Raw genomic sequence first — 20,134 nt, 5'->3', positions numbered from 1 at the left:
CATTCAGTGTCTTATGAGTTTATCTACTTTTCAACATCCTTCTATAATATCACATCCCAAACGCTTCGGCTCTCGTCTTTTCTGATCTCCCCACAAACCGTGTTTCAGTGCCTTACAATGCTGGGCTCCAAACGTACATCCTCAGGAATTTCTTCCTCAAACTAAGGCCTATGTTTGATACTAGTAGACTTCTCTTGACCAGAAGTGTCCTTTTTGCTAGTGCTAGTCTGCTTTTGATCTCCTCCTTGCTCCGTCTGACATGGCTTATTCTGCTGCCTAAGTAGTAGAATTTCTTAACTTCATCTACTTCGTGGTCCCCAATTTATCCCACATCTCATTGATGCTACTTCTGATTACTTTCATCTTTCTTTAGTTTACTCTCAATCCACATTCTTTACTCCTTAGACTGCCCATTCCATTCAACACATCCGTAATTCTTCTTCACTTTCACTGAGGATAGTGACCGGCCGCTGTGGCCGAGCGGTTCTAGGCACTTCAGTCAGTGAAATGTTTTAGTCTTATAACATGGTTATTAAAGTATATGGCTCAAATGGCTCTGAGCACTATGGGACTTAACATCTATGGTCATCAGTCCCCTAGAACTTAGAACTACTTAAACCCAACTAACCTAAGGACATCACACAACACCCAGTCATCACGAGGCAGAGAAAATCCCTGACCCCGGCGGGAATCGAACCCGGGAACCCGGGCGTGGGAAGCGAGAACGCTACCGCGCAACCACGAGCTGCGGACTGTTAAAGTATAGTTTGGTGTGTATACTTCTAACTCAACATGACGTTTAAGAGTGCAAAATAATTTTACTTAGGCTCCAGTCGAATGCGTGAACGTGCCCCGGGTATCAGGCAGGTTTACGCACCTACTGGGGCACGCTTAGCCGTATCATAGAGCACAAAAGAGTAAACAAAACCCACTCCTGAAATTTTCGAAATATGTTTTACTAGCAGTAAACAAAATTAAAAGCTGGCTTACACCAATTAACACGGTAAAACACAACTATTTCACTAGCAGTAAACAAATTGGCAAATTTCCACCTGTTAGCCTACACTGATGTTTGAATGTTAATTAAAGGCCTACTTATCATCACTGTCCGAGTTGCAATTTATGCACACTGAAAATAATGTCTTTCCTCTGGTAGAATCGTCATGAGCTCACCTGTTACATCTAAGGCGCTGGACTCACTCTTGATCTATTTGCGGTTGATCGTATCATTCCAAGCAGTAAATACAAAGGCAGTTTTCATCCTACTCATCAAAATACTGCAGGCTGTAAGAGGGAGGAAGAACAAATGGATGGGACATTCGTTTAGGCGCGAGTGCTTGCTAAACAGACGCTTTGAAAGGACTAGTTGGTGAGAGGAAATTGAGAGGTAGGCGGAGATACACAGTCTGATAGACGACGTAAAAGGAAGCGGTAGTTACGAGGACCAGAAGAGAATGGCAGAAGACAGGAGAGCACGGAGAGTAACGACGTGAAAATCTACCTTTGTGCACAACAATGATGACGTCAGGAGTAGGGCTACGGACGTTTTTCCTTGTCCTTCTTCTTAGCAATTTCTTGCCCTTATCAGTCCTTGCTCTAACATAATTAAATCTTTCTGCTTGAGATTCATTAGGTTCAAACAGATCTTCTAGTAATTTCCACAGTTTCTGTCTTAAAGTTTCCTTGACTGGGTTATCAGGTAGGATGACAACGCAGAAGTGAGTAAGCGTGCCCCAACAGAACTGCGTAGACATGCCCGCTCGCTCTGTCTGACTTACTTCCGAAACAACTGTAGTAATTTTCAGGTTTTCAAATTTTACAAAAGTACCTTGTAAAGAAAAATAATTCTCTGTTAACGAACCTATATCTGTTCTCGATTCTAAAAGGTATGCTTCGATAGTTGAGATTTATTCACCTTGCACAAATACACGCTTACTCACTTTCTGCGTTGTCATGATGTCCTTCGCGCTAAGACGTTCACTCAACTGGTGCTATGAAGTCTGTGAAAGCCTCGGTAGATGGCAGCGCTAATCTTCCACTGCTAGAGAGCCTGTATTGAGGCGCTCAAACAGCTTGTAAAAATAACGACACTCAACTGCTATGTTTAATATGACTGTTGGATGTGAGGCAGCAGGTATTTTCTGTGATTTGTCAAAGGCATTTGATTGTGTGAAGCACAACATCCTTTTAAGTAAATTAGAATTCTATGGTGTCACCGGCAGTGCTGCAAAATGGTTCAAGTCATACCTCACTAACAGGAAAAAAGGGTGTCAGTGCAAGGGACTAGTGAATTAAGTCATCAGTCATCATCATAATGGGAAGAAATTACATGTGGTGTCCCACAGGGATCCATCTTAGGGCCATTGCTTTTTCTTGTGTACATTAATGATCTCTCATCAGTTACACTGCCAGAAGCAGAGTTCGTTTTGTTTGCAGATGACACAAGTATTGCAATAAATAGTATGTCAAGTGTAGTTCTAGAAAGATCAGCTAATGATATTTTCATGGATATTAATAAATGGTTTAAAGCCAACTCACTGACATTAAACTTCGAAAAGACTCACTATATGCAATTCAGAACCTGTAAGAGGTTTCCACCCAGCATATGCATAAAATACGAAGAAGAGCAGATAGAAGAGGTTGACAGTCTTAAATTCCTGGGATTACAACTTGATAATAAATTCAGTTGGGAGGAGCACACCACAGAACTGCAGAAAAGCCTTAACAAATCTGTATTTGCAATTCGAGTGTTAGCAGACATAGGCCACATAAAAGTGAAAAAGCTTGCATACTTTGCCTACTTTCATTCCATAATGTCATATGGTATAATATTTTGGGGTAACTCTTGAAGTCAAGCAAATGTTTTCAGAGTCCAAATGCATGTAATACGTATTATTTGTGGAGTAAATTCACGGACGTCCTGTAGAGACCTCTTCAAAGAACTGGGTATACAAACTACTGCCTCTCAGTGTTTTTACTCATTAATGAAATTTGTCCTAAATAATATATCTCTTTTTCCAACAAACAGCTCAGTTCATACATACAATACCAGGAACAAAAATGATCTGCACAAGGACTTAAAAGCACTTACTTTAGTTCAAAAATGGGTCCACTACTCAGGAACACTCATCTTCAATAATTTGCCAGTAAACATAAAAAATTTAGTTACAAATAAAGATCAGTTTAAAAGGAACCTGAAAGACTTACTAGTGGCCAACTCCTTCTACTCCACTGACGAATTTTTTAATAGAAACAAATGATGTATTGTATATATTCATACTATTAGTATTGATATTTCAGGTTTAAAAAAAATTGACATGTTACACATCCACGAGGATCTCCTCAGCACGGATCTATGGAACGAAAACTAGTCTAATCTAATCTAATCTCGAAAATAAAAACATTTCGTTCAAAAACTTGAGGCACTAAACAATGAGATGCAACTATTTGCGCACATGCTAACTTAATAACCTGCTTTTGGTTATGAACAAAGAGTTATGTCAAATTTCTTCTAGTAAGTAAAAAACAAATGGGTGAACAGTGTTTGTTCACATAAATTAAACAGCAACCTTGTAGTTACATACAGGGTGATCGTAATTAAAGTGAAACTTTCAAACCGCTGTAGAAATAACACCACTGGTCAGAATGACGTCAAATTGCAACGGAATATTATCAGAGAAGGGGGAAAACGTATGGCAGAAGAAAAATAAATATTTACAAAATATAGCAAGGGATGGCGCTGTAAGCATCCTAATTTAATAGTGGTCGACTACAAATGACAAATGAATCACACAACAGTGCATAAGGTGTATGTTTGATGTTAAACAAACTGAACTAGTCAGTGTGCATGAGTGTACAGATGTGATACTGTTAGTTACGTAAGCCCATCCACCACAGCAAGGTCATATCACATCGGATAGTAAAAATCGGTTTTTAATTGTCTTGAGGCCAAAAACCGCATAAAGAGCATAGATCAAAATCAAATCGGATTATTAATTTCCGTGTGACTGGTGCAAAATATGTTCAATATGCTGTCCACCGTTTTCTACAAGTTGAAATCGAGAAACAACATGCTCTACAACTGATCCAAGTGTTTCCGGGGTCACATTCAAAATGTGTTGCGCAATGCGTGCTTTCTACGCAGCAAAGTTTGCAATATGAACAGTCAACACAACATCTTCCAGACAGCCCCACAGCCAGTAGTCACATAGATTAAGATCGTGTTGTCGGGACGGCGAGGCTGTAGGGAAATGGCGGCTGATAATTCTAGCATTTCCGAAATGGCGCTTCAGCAGCTGCTTAACTGTATTTGCCATGTGCGGAGGTGCACCATCTTGCATAAAAATGATCCCATCCACACATCCACGCTGCTGGAAAGCTGGAATGACGGGGTTGCGGAAAAGACACTCACAGCGTTTACCAGTGACGGTACAGGTAACAGTATCTGAAGCGCCTGTCTTTTCGGAAAAATATGGCCCTATGATAAATGACGCCGTAAACCCGCACCACACAGTGAATTTTTGAGGATGAAGCGGTACTGGTTGATTTGGTGTGGAGGTTCCGTTGCCCACATTCGACAATTCTGTGTGTGTATTGACTCATCTTACCAGGTGGTGGGCTTCGTCTGTCCACAAAATCTTCCACGGCCAATCAATGCCCACTTCGATGCGAGCAAGAAATTCTAAAGCAAGGGTTTCTCTTGCTGGCAGGTCAACAGGAAGTAACTCTTGCACATGGGTAATTCTAAATGGATAGCGAAGAAGGATGTTCCGTAGAATTTTACACACCGTACTCACGCGTATGTCCAATGTTCGGGCAATTCTCCATGCGCTACACATTTGCACACCACCGCTCATCACCTGCTGCATAGCTGTGGCCACCGCTTCCACTGACATCGAATCAGTTCGTTTCCTCCCTCTACCACACCAAAAGAACCCGTCTTTTCGAACATCCGAATCAGTTTCTCCAGACCCACGGCAGCCATCGGATCAACGACTTTCTTCAAACCCTTCAGTGTCCGGAACTTCTGCAGAGACACGCGTGCACAGTTATCGCTCTTGTAGTACAGCTTTACAAGCAGAGCGCGATCCTGCAATCGAACGTCGCAGCCCGAAAGGAGGGAAAGCCGTGTTTACCGACTTCAATGGGTCGTGCGCATGACATGTTTTCATTTTCGTATTCTGCCACATACAACGCCATCTATTGATCAATTTTCACGCTATTGTTTTTCTTCTGCCATACGTTTTCCCCCTTCTCCGATAATATTCCGTTGCAATTTGACGTCATTCTGACCAGTGGTGTTATTTCTACAGCGTTTTGAAAGTTTAACTTTATTTATAATCACCCTGTACTTAAATGAAGAGTCCAGGGGAAAAACCTAATAAGTCACAATTCTTATTTTTTTTCAGGAGATGAAATTTAAAATTTAAAGACTCATAAAATTTTAGTTTTTCAAGTTAGCAAAGGACTTGGAAGAGCAGCTGAACGGAATGGACAGTGTCTTGAAAGGAGGGTGTAAGATGAACGTCACCAAAAGCAAAACAAGGATAATGGAATGTAGTCTAATTAAGTCGGGTGATGCTGAGAGAATTAGATTAGGAAATGAGGCACTTAAAGTAGTAAAGGAGTTTTGCTATTTGGGGAGCAAAATAACTGATGATGGTCGAAGTAGAGAGGATATAAAATGTAGAATGGCAATGGCAAGGAAAGCGTTTCTGAAGAAGAGAAATTTGTTAACATCGAGTATAGATTTAAGTGTCAGGAAGTCGTCTCTGAAAGTATTTGTATGGAGTGTAGCCATGTATGGAATTGAAACATCGACGATAAATAGTTTAGACAGGAAGAGAATAGAAGCTTTCGAAATGTGGTGCTACAGAAGAATGCTGAATATTAGATGGGTAGATCACATAACTAATGAGGAGGTGTTGAAGAGGATTGGGGAGAAGAGACGTTTGTGGCACAACTTGACTAGAAGAAGGGATCGGTTGGTAGGACATGTTGTAAGTCATCAAGGGATCACCAATTTGGTATTGGAGGGCAGCGTGGAGTGTAAAAATCGTAGAGCGAGACCAAGAGATGAATACACCAAACAGATACAGAAGGGTGTAGGTTGCAGTAGCTACTGGGAGCTGAAGAAGCTTACACAGGATAGAGTAACATGGAGAGCTGCATCAAAGCAGTCTCAGGACTGAAGACCACAACAACAACAAGTTAAATATCATTTTTGTTCTAGACCTTAATATATCTTTCAGAGAAAGAGTACTGCTGAAATTATACACACCTGAATAGGATTTAGAATAATATGTTGCATTTTTATTAAGAAGCCAGGTCCCTCAGAGGAAAATATCACAAGTCTATAACATATTGCAGGTAACTACAAGATTTCAAATTCATGTTACAACAAATTATCTCATATAATCATTTAATAATTTTCTATAAAAGGTCCTGTGCTGTTTCTATGGTGGATTAATGGAAAAGACGATCAAAATACACCTGCATTTCACTATGGAAAAATCTTTTCAAGTCTTGTAAATCTCTGTGTTTCTCAGCAGATATTTTAAGATCACCTGAAAAAAATCAGAATCCCTTAATTTAAATAGCTAATACTAAAAATTACTTATTTCAATCAATAAAAAACTTTCGAATCATATTGCTGTAAAAAAATTACTATACCTTCATATTTAACAGAGGGCAGGCTGAACTCGTCTTCTTTCAGGCTGAAATCTTGCCCTTTCTTTCCACGAAGAAGTAATGAAGCTTGCTCATATGCTCCATTGTAGCTTCCTCTATACTGAACCAGTGTTGCGTGGTGTCTGTGTCACTTCTAATTCTCTTATCGGCCTGGACTCCTCAACATCAATGATGACAAAAGACAAAGGGTGTGTGCGTGAATTCTGAAAAACCTGACACCAGTCCTTTGGAATTTGACATTCCTGAGTTTGCTCTATCACACCAATATTTTTATCATATTCGAGGTATGAATGACCTCTTGTGGGGAATGTCATCTTTACATAGTCCAATCGTTTTTCTGTATGGATCAGATGGTGAAGGAATCTGAACACAGTGGCATTCTTGTTTTGCCCTCCGCAGATGTCACAGAAGATCTCCAGATGTCTGACTTCTGGGTTTAGAAAATTGTGCGCAAAATGGTGAAGGAAAGATGAAACTTCGTCTGCTCCTTTTCAGCCTGTGCTCTCGGGATACATGTAAAAATAGCTGTCCCCTTTTGCCAAAACATGAACATTGAATATAAATACAGAAAACCGTCGTCTATAATAAACTTGATTTGTCTTTATATTTGGACAAGGAAAGTTTTTGCTATAGTCCATCGTAATTGCAACCTTTGATGGATTCTTTTGATATTTCATATTTGCCTTTTTCTACTGTCATAGAACACTTTTTGTTTTCTGAGCTGCAATTCATGGGCTATTTCATTCGATCGAAATTCGGAATGAAGCCTTACTTTAGTTCCAACAGATAACGTTAAAGTCAGTTCCTTCTCAAATGGTTCAAATGGCTCTGAGCACTATGGGACTCAACATCTTAGGTCATAAGTCCCCTAGAACTTAGAACTACTTAAACCTAACTAACCTAAGGACATCACACACACCCATGCCCGAGGCAGGATTCGAACCTGCGACCGTAGCAGTCGCGCGGTTCCGGACTGCGCGCCTAGAACCGCAAGACCACCGCGGCCGGCAGTTCCTTCTCCAAATTTTTCTTCTTGGCTAGATACTCATCGCAGGAGCCCCAAGTATCAGAGTGTGGATATCAAAAACCTATACTGAAATCTGAATTGAATATAGTGCGGTATGTTTCATACAACACGTTCTGGTCCTGAAACTTCTCCTTGAACATATGGAACATTTTTTTTTAATATTAAAAGACCTGGTAAGCAATTTTTTTTCTAACTTCGTCAAACTGTAGTGGTTGTTGCGAGCTTTAAATGATTTAATGTGTCCTCTTATTAATGAACGTGTTTCATCTTTCAAATCTATTGGGCGGGATCTGTGTTTCCCTCGACCGTCTCGTAGAGGTTGGTCTCCGGATTTAAGTTTCTTCAGTAAATGATCTACCTTGCTCTTCTTTATGCCATGTAACGACATAAATGCTTGCTTGCACACATGTACTTCTTCGACACTTCCATTAATGGTAATACAAACACTGAATTTATATATCATGAAACTTTGCTTCCTGCTCCTCTCTTCTAGGACGCCTGTGCTGCAGAGGAACCACTGTGATTAAACCACTTAAATAGAGGTTTATTTCATCATGATTTTAAAAGTGATTCATGTGATTAACAATTTTCCTTTTATTTTCATCACTTGTTTTTGCACTTACATTGTTCTCCTGCTTCATGTGACTGCAATCTTAAACGTTTGGAGGCATTTCTAACACGACTATACTTCTTCCTTTTCTTTGTCAGCTTCTTTGATGACGTTCTATATTTTTCTTGGCAAGTAGATGAGTCACTGTCTTCTTTATTCATTTTACACTGACAGAATACAATGATAGATCTAACTTCCTTCACAAACTCAAAGCTAACAATAATGGTCAACTTATATACAACAATGACTGTGACAACAATGATAATACAACGATAATACTAGTGACAACAGACCTGCGCGGGCTGGGAATCATTAAGTCATAAGATTTTATCGTTGCAGTCTCTGGACTTGTCAGGATATTCCCCTGTTTTGCGTGGACTTGTAATGTTTTTCGCATGCACATGCTTACAAGGTATCAGAATATCTCTTGACTCATCAGGTTTTTGACCAGTTCTGTAAAACTAGCTAAAACTGCACTGGCTGGTCTATTAAATTATGAAAAAAACTGAAATTTTGGGGTTTGGGCTTATCAGGTTTTTCCCCTGGACTCTTCATATATTTTTTTTGTGACATAACTGAGATGATGATCTCTTATAACCAAAGGCTCGTACGTTTGCCACAATGGCCGCCTTCTACACTGTTCACATTAGACCATTTACAGGATTGTGTGGGACCTTGGTAGCTCTCTAGCGAGAGTAGTTCCCGAGAAAAGTACAGTACTGTGTTTAAACGTGGCCCACCCGCTACTTGCACATTACGGGCAACATGTTAGCGTGAGCTATTTGCGCCTCCCGTAAAAACGCACGCCCCTACGCCCTAAAGCCTGCGGCACACACGGTGCGTTCCGCCGCCTGGACGTACTCACCGAGAGATGACGTAGGACTCCTTGACGAGGGCCGGGTTGAAGGGCATCTTGCTCTCGCGCGACCACCGCTTCAGCTTGGACAGCTTGTTGATGAGGAAAATGCCCGCGCCCTGCGACTTGCCGCACGGCTTCATGATCCACGTGCTCTGCGGGCTCTTCCGGTACTCCTCCACGAACATGTTGTAGTCTGCAACGGCAAGTCCTCAGCTCCAGAGGCACGCCAAAACACCACTTCACGTTAACGTTGTCTTGTACAGGGCGAAAAGTATTTAAACCGACAAACTCTGGGAGGTTGTAGGGGACCTCAAAACAAATATTTTTCCCTAATGTCATTTTTTCCTATGAGGATTATTTAAAGCGGTGGAGGCCGTATTACGCTCATCAATTGTTAGACGCGGTATTACGATCTTCAGTTGTTAGAGGGCGTATTACGCTCTTCGGTTGTAGGCAACTGCTGTCCACCAGTGTAGTAGTGCGTTGTCTCTGTTTACTTATGGAGCGATACACCAGGAGTGAGTACACTGATATGGTTGGTGCGTACTACGTAGCGCACCACAAAGGACGAGCTGCCCAGCGGGTTTATCAACAACAATATCCTAATCGGCATATCTTGCATCATATGATCTTTGCTACTGTGTACCAATGTCTTCGTGAGACGGGTCATTTAGCAGATTACCTGGACAGGGACGCCGTCGCACGGTAAGAACGCTGCAATTTGAGGAAGCTGTCTTGTAGCATGTGGAGCGTGATCCTTCAATCAGCACTCGTGAAATTGCACGTAACATGGGGACGAATCAGACGAATGTAAGAACAGTCCTTCGAGAGCAATTGTTACGTCCTGCCGGCTTTGTGGCCGTGCGGTTCTAGGCGCTTCAGTCTGGCACCGCGTGACCGCTGCGGTCGCAGGTTCGGATCCTGCCTCGGGCATGGATGTGTGTGATGCCCTTAGGTTAGTTAGTTTTAAGTAGTTCTAAGTTCTAGGCGACTGATGACCACAGATGTTAAGTCCCATAGTGCTCAGAGCCATTTGAACCATTTTTGTTACGTCCATTTCACTTACAGCATGTCCACAACCTGGAACCAGTTGATTATCCACCCAGAGCACAGTTTTCGCAGTGGTACCTGGAGCAGTGTGAAATACATCCTACATTTCCATCCTCTGTGTTGTTTACCGATGAAGCGACGTTCGGGCGCGATGGAGTCTTCAACATGCACAATTCGCATGTTTGGAGTGAGGATAACCTACATGCCACAGTTTCTAGCGCTCATCAAGTGCGGTTCTTCGTTATTCTGGGGGTCGGTGTTGTTGGGGACTGTTTAATTGTGCCGTATCTGCTATCTAGGCCGTTAAATGGCAGGCACTATTACAGTTTTCTCGCCAGAGCATTGCCAGAATTGCTGGAAGACGTCCCGCTCCCTTCAACACAACGCATATGGTTCCAACATGACGGGGCGCCAGCACATTTCAGTCGTCGTGTGCGTCGATTCCTGGACCGACGGTTCCCAGAAACGTGGATTGGCAGAGGTGGTCCTGTACCATGGCCTGCTCGATCCCCAGATATGTTCCCTCTGGACTATTTTGTGTGGGGAGAGATGCGCAACCTTGTTTACGCAACTCCTGTTGCATCAGAAGAGGATCTGGTTGCCCGGATAGTAGCAGCAGCAGGAACAATTCAGGATACTCCTGGGGTTTTTGCCCGTGTCAGACCGAACATGATCCGACGGTGTAACCTTTGTTTACATGTCAATGGAGGCATGTTTGAAAATCTACTGTAATTCGAATTGGGTTGTGTTAATGTGTTGTCTCTTGGTGATAAAAAAACGGAAAAGTGTTTGTTGGTTTAATTAATTTGCCGCCAGAGAAATCTTCCTCTACCGGTTTAAATACTCCTCATAGGTAAAAATGACATTAGGGAAAAATATTTGATTTGATTTCCCCTACAACCTCCCAGAGTGTGTCGGTTTAAATACTTTTCACCCTATGTGCACACATTGTACTGCAAAGTGGAAAATTACCATCAACGTCAGCGCCTGTTCATTCTTGCTTCCTGATTAAGGTAAAGTTTTCCTCAAACTGACTGATGGTTTCGACGCCGCAATGCTTCACTAGCCACGGTCTTGTTGGTGCGTCATGCGTTCCTTGCCTTCGACTTTCCGAATCAGGTATAGACGGACCTACCATTTACTGTGGACTGCGAACGGCGGTGGTGTTTTTTACTTTAAAAATCATTGGTTGAACCGGAACAGAACAACTCTTAGGGTCGACTAGGGATCCAATCCCGAACGTTTATATCTGTAGTCTGGCACTACTCCAAAAGATTTTACAAAATTTCCCACAATTACAATCACAGGAAATAACGTCAACTTATGAACACATGCAAGCATTGTGACACATTCACACTTCAGTTTTCAGCAGGGAAACTGTAACCGCATTCTATTTTCATGCATCTTGTTGTTGTTTTTTATCGTAGTCTATAAAAGCGGGTCCTTTCTAGTATCTGTAAGTTTGCTTGCGTTGCCTCCTTATTAGCTACGGCTCTGATTTATCCTTGTGAGCTGGATTTATTTACAGTCTGGCTTAACTAGTATCAAGAATCATGCAAAGTTTTCGTAGTATTTTTGTTGTATCTGTAATTTGTTTTGTTGCGCGTAACTGGATTGTCAGTAATCCTCCAGTCTGTCTCGTCTTTCCTCGTTTCAGTATCAACTAGCACGTAGAGGGTCATTCCGTCACGATGGTGCAAAGTTTTAGGAACGATGGAGAAAGGTAAGTGTATCAATTTGAGGTTAGTGACCCTGGTACGGAAACCACCGGAGCTTAAAACTATAAGCGAAAATCGTCCTGATACCTCTTGTCAGAGGAATGCATGTACCGGTAGTGTTGTTACTAGGATTGTAGGGAAGACAAGTTTCAGAGGTGGTAGTATGGACCAAAACAGGAAAAATTGTCTGGTAAACATGAGCTCTAAAATGCATACCATAAGAGCGATAAGGACTTGTTCATCTTCGTTACAGTGAAACACTTCTCTTCTACTGAACAAGTGCCCACAGCTCTTGCGCTTTACATTTTAGAGCCCATGTTTACTGTTTTTGTTGTTGTTGTTGTTGTTGTTGTAGCCCATACTACGAGGGTAAGTCAATTATTATCCGAAAAGTAGTTACAAAATAAAATAAAATAAAATATTCCGGAGGTAAAATAGTCCCCCATTCGGAACTCCGGACGGGGACTACTCAAGAGGACGTCGTGATCAGGAGAAAGAAAACTGGCGTTCTACGCATCGGAGCGTGGAATGTCAGATTCCTTAATCGGGCAGGTACGTAAGAAAATTTAAAAAGGGAAATGGATAGGTTAAAGTTAGATATAGTGGGAATTAGTGAAGTTCGGTGGCAGGAGGAACAAGACTTTTGGTCAGGCGAATACAGGGTTATAAATACAAAATCAAATAGGGGTAATGCAGGAGTAGGTTTAATAATGAATAAAAAAATAGGAGTGCGGGTTAGCTACTACAAACAACATAGTGAACGCATTATTGTGGACAAGATAGACACGAAGCCCACGCCTACTACAGTAGTACAAGTTTATATGCCAACTAGCCCTGCAGATGACGAAGAAATTGAAGAAATGTATGATGAAATCAAAGAAATTATTCAGATAGTGCAGGGAAACGAAAATTTAATAGTCATGGGTGACTGGAATTCGGTAGCAGGAAAAGGGAGAGAAGGAAACGTAGTAGGTGAATACGGCTTGGGGGTAAGAAATGAAAAAGGAAGCCGCCTGGTGGAATTTTGTGCAGAGCATAACTTAATCATAGCTAACACTTGGTTCAAGAATCATGAAAGAAGGTTGTATACATGGAAGAACCCTGGAGATACTAAAAGGTATCAGATGGATTATATAATGGTAAGACAGAGATTTAGGAACCAGGTTTTAAATTGTAAGACATTTCCAGGGGCAGATGTGGACTCTGACCACAATCTATTGGTTATGAACTGTAAATTAAAACTGAAGAAATTGCAAAAAGGTGGGAATTTAAGGAGATGGGACCTGGATAAACTGACTAAACCAGAGGTTTTACAGAGTTTCAGGGAGAGCGTAAGGGAACAAATGGCAGGAATGGGGGAAAGAAATACAGTAGAAGAAGAATGGGTAGCTTTGAGGGATGAAGTAGTGAAGGCAGCAGAAGATCAAGTAGGTAAAAAGACGAGGGCTAGTAGAAAACCTTGGGTAACAGAAGAAATATTGAATTTAATTGATGAAAGGAGAAAATATAACAATGCAGTAAATGAAGCAGGCAAAAAGGAATACAAACGTCTCAAAATGAGATCGACAGGAAGTGCAAAATGGCTAAGCAGGGATGGCTAGAGGACAAATGTAAGGATGTAGAGGCTTATCTCACTAGGGGTAAGATAGATACTGCCTACAGGAAAATTAAAGAGACCTTTGGAGAAAACAGAACCACTTGTATGAATATCAAGAGCTCAGATGGAAACCCAGTTCTAAGCAAAGAAGGGAAAGCAGAAAGGTGGAAGGAGTATATAGAGGGTCTATACAAGGGCAAAGTACTTGAGGACAATATTATGGAAATGGAAGAGGATATAGATGAAGATGAAATGGGAGATATGATACTGTGTGAAGATTTTGACAGAGCACTGAAAGACCTGAGCTAAAACAAGGCCCCAGGAGTAGACAATGTTCCATTGGACTACTGACGGCCTTGGGAGAGCCAGTCCTGACAAAACTCTACCATCTGGCGAGCAAGATGTATGAGACAGGCGAAATACCCTCAGCCTTCAAGAAGAATATAATAATTCCAATCCCAAAGAAAGCAGGTGTTGACAGTTATGAAAATTAGCAAACTATCAGTTTAATAAGTCATAGCTGCAAAATACTAACACGAATTCTTTACAGACGAATGGAAAAACTGGTAGAAGCCGACCTCGGGGAAGATCAGTTTTGATTCCGTAGAAATATTGGAACACGTGAGGCAATACAGACCTTACGACTTATCTTAGAAGAAAGATTAAGGAAAGGCAAACCTACGTTTCTGGCATTTGTAGACTTAGAGAAAGCTTTTGACAATGTTGACTGGAATACTCTCTTCCAAATTCTGAAGGTGGCAGGGGTAAAATACAGGGAGCGAATGGCTATTTACAATTTGTACAGAAAGCAGATGGCAGTTATAAGAGTCGAGGGGCATGAAAGGGAAGCAGTTGTTGGGAAGGGAGTGAGACAGGGTTGTAGCCTCTCCCCAATGTCATTCAATCTGTATATTGAGCAAGCAGTAAAGGAAACAAAAGAAAAATTCGGAGTAGGTATTAAAATCCATGGAGAAGAAATAAAAACTTTGAGGTTCGCCAATGACATTGTAATTCTGTCAGAGACAGCAAAGGACTTGGAAGAGCAGTTGAACGGAATGGACAGTGTCTTGAAAGGAGGATATAAGATGAACATCAACAAAAGCAAAACGAGGATAATGGAATGCAGTTGAATTAAGTCGTGTGATGCTGAGGGTATTAGATTAGGAAATGAGACACCTAAAATAGTAAAGGAGTTTTGCCATTGGGGGAGCAAAATAACTGATGATTGTCGAAGTAGAGAGGATATAAAATGTAGACTGGCAATGACAAGGAAAGCGTTTCTGAAGAAGAGAAATTTGTTAACATCGAGTATATATTTAAGTATGAGGAAGTCGTTTCTGAAAGTATTTGTATGGAGTGTAGCCATGTAGGGAAGAGAAACATGGACGATAAATAGTTTGGACAAGAAGAGAATAGAAGCTTTCGAAATGTGGTATTACAGAAGAATGCTGAAGATTAGATGGGTATATCACGTAACAAATGAGGAGGTATTGAATAGAATTGGGGAGAAGAGGAGTTTGTGGCACAACTTGACAAGAAGAAGGGACCGGTTGGTAGGACATGTTCCGAGGCATCAAGGTATCATCATTTTAGTAGTGGAGGGTAAAAATGTTAGACCAAGAGATGAATACACTAAGCAGATTCTGAAGAATGTAGGTTGCACTAGGTACTGGGAGATGAAGAAGCTTGCACAGGATAGAGTAGCATGGAGAGCTGCATCAAACCAGTCTCAGGACTGAAGACCACAACAACAACAGTTATAAAAAATGGGAAACTAACAAGAACATCATTTTTCGACATAGTCTCCCTTGCGTTTCAGCGTACTTGGTCCATCGTTGTACAAGCTTCCTGATGTCCTCGTAAAAGGTTTTCGGTTGAGCTGTGAGCCAGGAATGCTTTCACTGCTTCGTTCGAGGCATATGGACGGCCCCTTCATGCCTGTTCGAGTGGACCAAACAAGTGGTAGTGAGAATGGGCAAGATCGGTACTACATGGAGGATGATCCAGTACTTCAAATTTGAGTTTCTGGAGCGTTTCAGCAGTGTGGGCAGCAGTATGCAGACGGGCATTGTTGTGCAACGACACAACACCTTCTGAGAGCAACCCTCGGCGTTGTTTCTGTTGTGACGTAACAAGACTGTTACGCCACACGGTAGTAGCCAAAAGAAAGGCACGCTATTTTAACGCTGTGGCCGATAGTGCACGCACAGCAATAAGCAGCCGGTGTGAAGTCTGGAACATGAGAACTTATGAATGAATAAGAAGAAAAGTATGTAGATGCTTTTTACTTATCTTTTCTTTATTCCTTGGAATACATCGCTCTTGAATACTAGTAAGCTATAGGCACTGATACAATTGGCTCCTTGCTAGTTCGTAGCCATTAACTTCTGATGGCTATTCTGTCTCTCGGCTAATGAGAGAGAAAGGCTTCATACAACTGGGCGATAGCTAGGTTCTCGTACAACTGGGCTCGAGTCCACTCTCGTATCACGAGACCTGCCTAGGTGGTGGCGCTAGGTCTGCGATCACAGTGGCGACACGCGGGTCCGACATGTACTACATGGACCGCGGCCGATTTAAACTACCACCTAGCAAGTGTGGTGTCTGGCGGTGACACCACAGTTTCCTACCTTACTGTAACGTACACTGTTTATTGATGTGCCCATTTCCCCATAATGTTCCAGTACTGGACCTTGTGCGTCCCAAAAAACCGTAAGCATCAGTTTACCTGTGGACGGTTGGGTCTTGAACTTTTTCTTGCACGGCGAATTTGGATGTTTCCATTCCATACTCTGCCGTTTACTCTCCGGCTCGTAATGATGGATCTATGTTTCGTCACTAGTGATTATTCTATCTAAGATGTTGTCCCCTTCGTTACCATAGCGATCCAAATGTTTTTTGCAAATGTCTAAGCGCGTTTGTTTATGCAACTGTGTGAGTTGTTTTGGGACCCATCTTGGACAAACCTTATGAAACCTAAGTGTGTTGTGGATGATTTCGTAGGCAGAACCGTGGCTAATTTGCAGACGATGTGCCACTTCGTTAATAGCTAATTGTCTGTCTAAGAGAATCATTTCACGTGAACGCTCAATGGTTTCTTCATTTGTGGCGACAAACGGTCGTCCGGCTCCTTCGTTGAGCATCACAGTTGTGCGACCATTCCGGAATTCTGCAATCGAGTCGTAGACACTGGACAGTGTGGTGACGTTATGTTTGCATGTAAACAGTTTTGGCTCGCATTGGGACAAGTGGCTCACTTATTTCCTTGATTGTTGTGCGTGACTCTGCTTTGAACTTCTTTTGTATTCAGTAGGCACAAGACGCCTGCATGCTTACGAATTTTGTCTATCTTTTAAGATTTCCGGGAAAGCCGCTTCGTTTCTCATTAAGTGGTTTGTTTAGTGTAACGTTTCAGATTGTTCGATTGTTAGCTGACTTATTCTAGCACCGTTACGTTTCCCTTAACCGCCACTCAGGGCGACGAGACTGTAATTGTTTCTTCGTGTTTTTAAAAGAGTAAAGCGCCATTTGACTGTGTATTACTGTACGGTATTTATCTTGTGTACTGTCTAATTTTCGGCTTTTATGCCATTATCAAGCACAATGCTAAAAGTTGTTGTTGTTGTTGTCTTCAGTCCTGAGACTGGTTTGATGCAGCTCTCCATGCTACTGTATCCTGTGCAAGCTCCTTCATCTCCCAGTACTTACTGCAACCTACATCCTTCTGAATCTGCTTAGTGTATTCATCTCTTGGTCTCCCTCTACAATTTTTACCCTCCACGCTGCCCTCCAATGCTAAATTTGTGATCCCTTGATGCCTCAGAACATGTCCTACCAACCGGTCCCTTCTTCTTGTCAAGTTGTGCCACAAAAGTTGTTAGACCATTATTATGTCATATCTGTTAAGGCAGCCAAAGCAGGTAAACAAGACTAACACATGTCTTTAAGATATAACTGTCCACAGTTTAAACTACTCTGGCTGCCTTAAAAGACATCTTCCTAGCACAGAAGATAAATACAGTCAAAAGGCGGTTTACTCTTTTAAAAAGTATTACGTGACTGTGGTTCTACACCATCGAAAACTTTTGTTTCTTCATAATTGTGTTTTGAAGTAAGCCTTACCCAAAGCGTTGGCTAGGCTCTAAACTCTTGATTAGTTTGCGTCAGCTGATTATTGTGAGCCGACAATAAAGAGCTACTAGGTTTTAAATTCGTTTAACCTTAGTATTTTAAGATGTGTTTTAAATAAAGCTTTCTTAGGATCTTCCTGTTTAAAGAATTCTAACTTTCTTTTTCCCGCAGTTCTTTTAATAAAAAGATTGTTCATTTCACGGAAATTGTAAATTTATAGTAAGTTCCTATAGGACCAAACTGCTGAAGTGATCTGTGCTTAGGCTTACACACTACTTAATCTAACTTGAACTAACTTACGCCAAAGCCCACAAACACACCCATGCCTGAGGGAGGACTCGAACCTCCGACGGGGGGAAGCGACGCAAGCCGTGCCAAGGCGCCTCAAACAGCGCGGCTACCCCACGCCGCATTTATTTCGTGATTGTTAAGTTTTAGTAATAGTAGTTTTTCTTGTTACGGCAAGATTTGCAGAATAAATTTTGATCTTTTTTAGGCAGTTTTCTGGTTTTCGAATTGCGGCGTTATTGACCGCTTTATCTGTTAGTGCAATGTTCTATAATGATTTTGTATGTGTGTTTCAGATATCTCCCGAGTACTGTATTTGTCAGTGTGTATGTGAAGGCATCTGCCAGGAAGGCCTTAGGCGCCGTTTGATGGTGACCGCTATGCCTCGCGTTGCAATCTGCAACGTCAGCGTCATTTGAATGTGCTGTAAAGCGTGTAAGCTATGATATGGTAGATATGTTTACGGAAACTTCATATTTATTTGCAATTTATTGCTAAACAAATGTGTGCAATTAATTCGTGTATCAAATGGTTCAAATGGCTCTGAGCACTACGGGACTTAACTTCTGAGGCCATCAGTCCCCTAGAACTTAGAACTACTTAAACCTAACTAACCTAAGGACGTCACACACATCCATGGCCGAGGCAGGATTCGAACCTGCGACCGTAGCGGTCGCGCGGTTCCGGACTGCGCGCCTAGAACCGCTAGACCACTTCGGCCGGCTATTTGTGTATCCTCTGGCTTTGTGTCCACGATCCTTCCACGTCCTCATTGAGTGTAGTTGGCAATTTAATTCAATTGTATTAAGGCTACAGCTGACAAACAATGTACAGGGTCGGGCAGAAACGATCAGGCACTGTCTACGGTTGGTAGCTCGTGTGGCCCAGCTGCGAGGCTAAAACCGAGTGGGGTAGAACTACGCACGAAGAATGCCCTTGTTAGTTACAATGGAGTGTTGAACCGCAACTCATCGCGCTTTTCTGATTTAAGCATATTTGGTTGGTTGGTTGATTGATTGAGGAGAGGCGACCAAAGAGCGAGGTCATCGGCCCCCTCGGATGAGGGATGGATGAGGAACGTGCCCTTTCAAAGGAACCATCCCTTGCATTTGCCTAATACGATTTAGGGAAAATCTTAATCAGGATGGCCGGACGCGGGTGAACTATATCAGAAGCGGTGACAGCAGAACGGCACACAAATCGATGGTGTATTTTGTGTGTTTCCTACTAGAAGACATCGGGAAAGCCGAGGACAGTACGGCCGCCAGAAAACGTACTGAATGCCATTGATAACAGTCCTAGGCGTTCAGTAAACCTACACACACCAGTTTCACACCTGTCACTCCATAGTGGGTGTGCCATATTATCCACGGTGATTCACCTTATGGTCCGTACAAAATATAGGCGACCCTTAGGTTATGGAAGCTACTATGCGTCCTGGAAACAATTTGGTAAAGACCTCATCGCTCTATTGGCAGAGTATAGGGGAATACTTCCCAATGGGATTCGTGCCTAAAATTTGCTTGAGACCCTTGGTGTCGAGCGTGTGGCCCCCCAACGACAAGGTTTTACTCGCCTGCCTCCCTGGTTGCTCCAGAGGCCCAGCGTCCTTTTAGACTTGTCGGAGTACCGGAGGAGCTGCACTCCTGCGTTTGTTTTTACCTCCTTATTTTATGATATTTTAAACCAGCATCCCGACCATGTACCAGTATTTACGGATGGCTCTAAACAGGGGGACCCTGTTGGTTGTGCTGTTGTTTTCCCTGATCGAGTCGTCAAGTTACGGCTTCCTGCGGCGTTTACCATCTTTGATGCCGAATTGTTTGCGATCTTGCGGGCATTGGAGCAAATGAGATGTGTACCCAGTCTTAAGTTCCTCATCTCTTCTGACTCCCTGAGTGCCCTTCAGACCATGCAACACTTGTACCCAGCGGATACGCTCGTCCAAAACATCCATCATGCCCTACTCCACCTGCAACGGCAGGGGAAGGAGGTTTCCTTCTGCTGGGTGCCGGAGCACGTGGGTATTAGGGGAAACGAACTGGCGGATGTGGCTGCCAAAGATGCATGTTCCCTCCCTCACGTTGTTGCATGTGCCGTCCCCCTCCATGCTGTTACCTCCCTCCTGCGTTTTCGCGTTCTGCGTCAGTGGGAAGAGGAGTGG

At 42.4% G+C, this 20,134-nt stretch overlaps 1 protein-coding gene across 1 annotated transcript in view; it reads right to left on the bottom strand.

Annotated features, from left to right (window-relative positions):
- Positions 1–20,134, bottom strand: part of LOC124789247 (polyglutamylase complex subunit TTLL1-like) — a gene marked incomplete at its 3' end in the record, with an annotated part of 91,843 nt that overhangs the window by 38,602 nt on the left and 33,107 nt on the right. Inside the window, exon 3 of the mRNA XM_047256542.1 lies at positions 9,193–9,379. Coding sequence (XP_047112498.1) covers positions 9,193–9,379 — 187 coding nt within the window. The remainder of the gene's footprint in view (positions 1–9,192; positions 9,380–20,134) is intronic.

This window comes from Schistocerca piceifrons, chromosome 3, assembly GCF_021461385.2.
Source record: "Schistocerca piceifrons isolate TAMUIC-IGC-003096 chromosome 3, iqSchPice1.1, whole genome shotgun sequence".
NCBI lineage: Eukaryota > Metazoa > Arthropoda > Insecta > Orthoptera > Acrididae > Schistocerca > Schistocerca piceifrons.
Note: the sequence above shows the minus strand (reverse complement) of the source record. Positions and strands in the feature narration are given on the sequence as shown.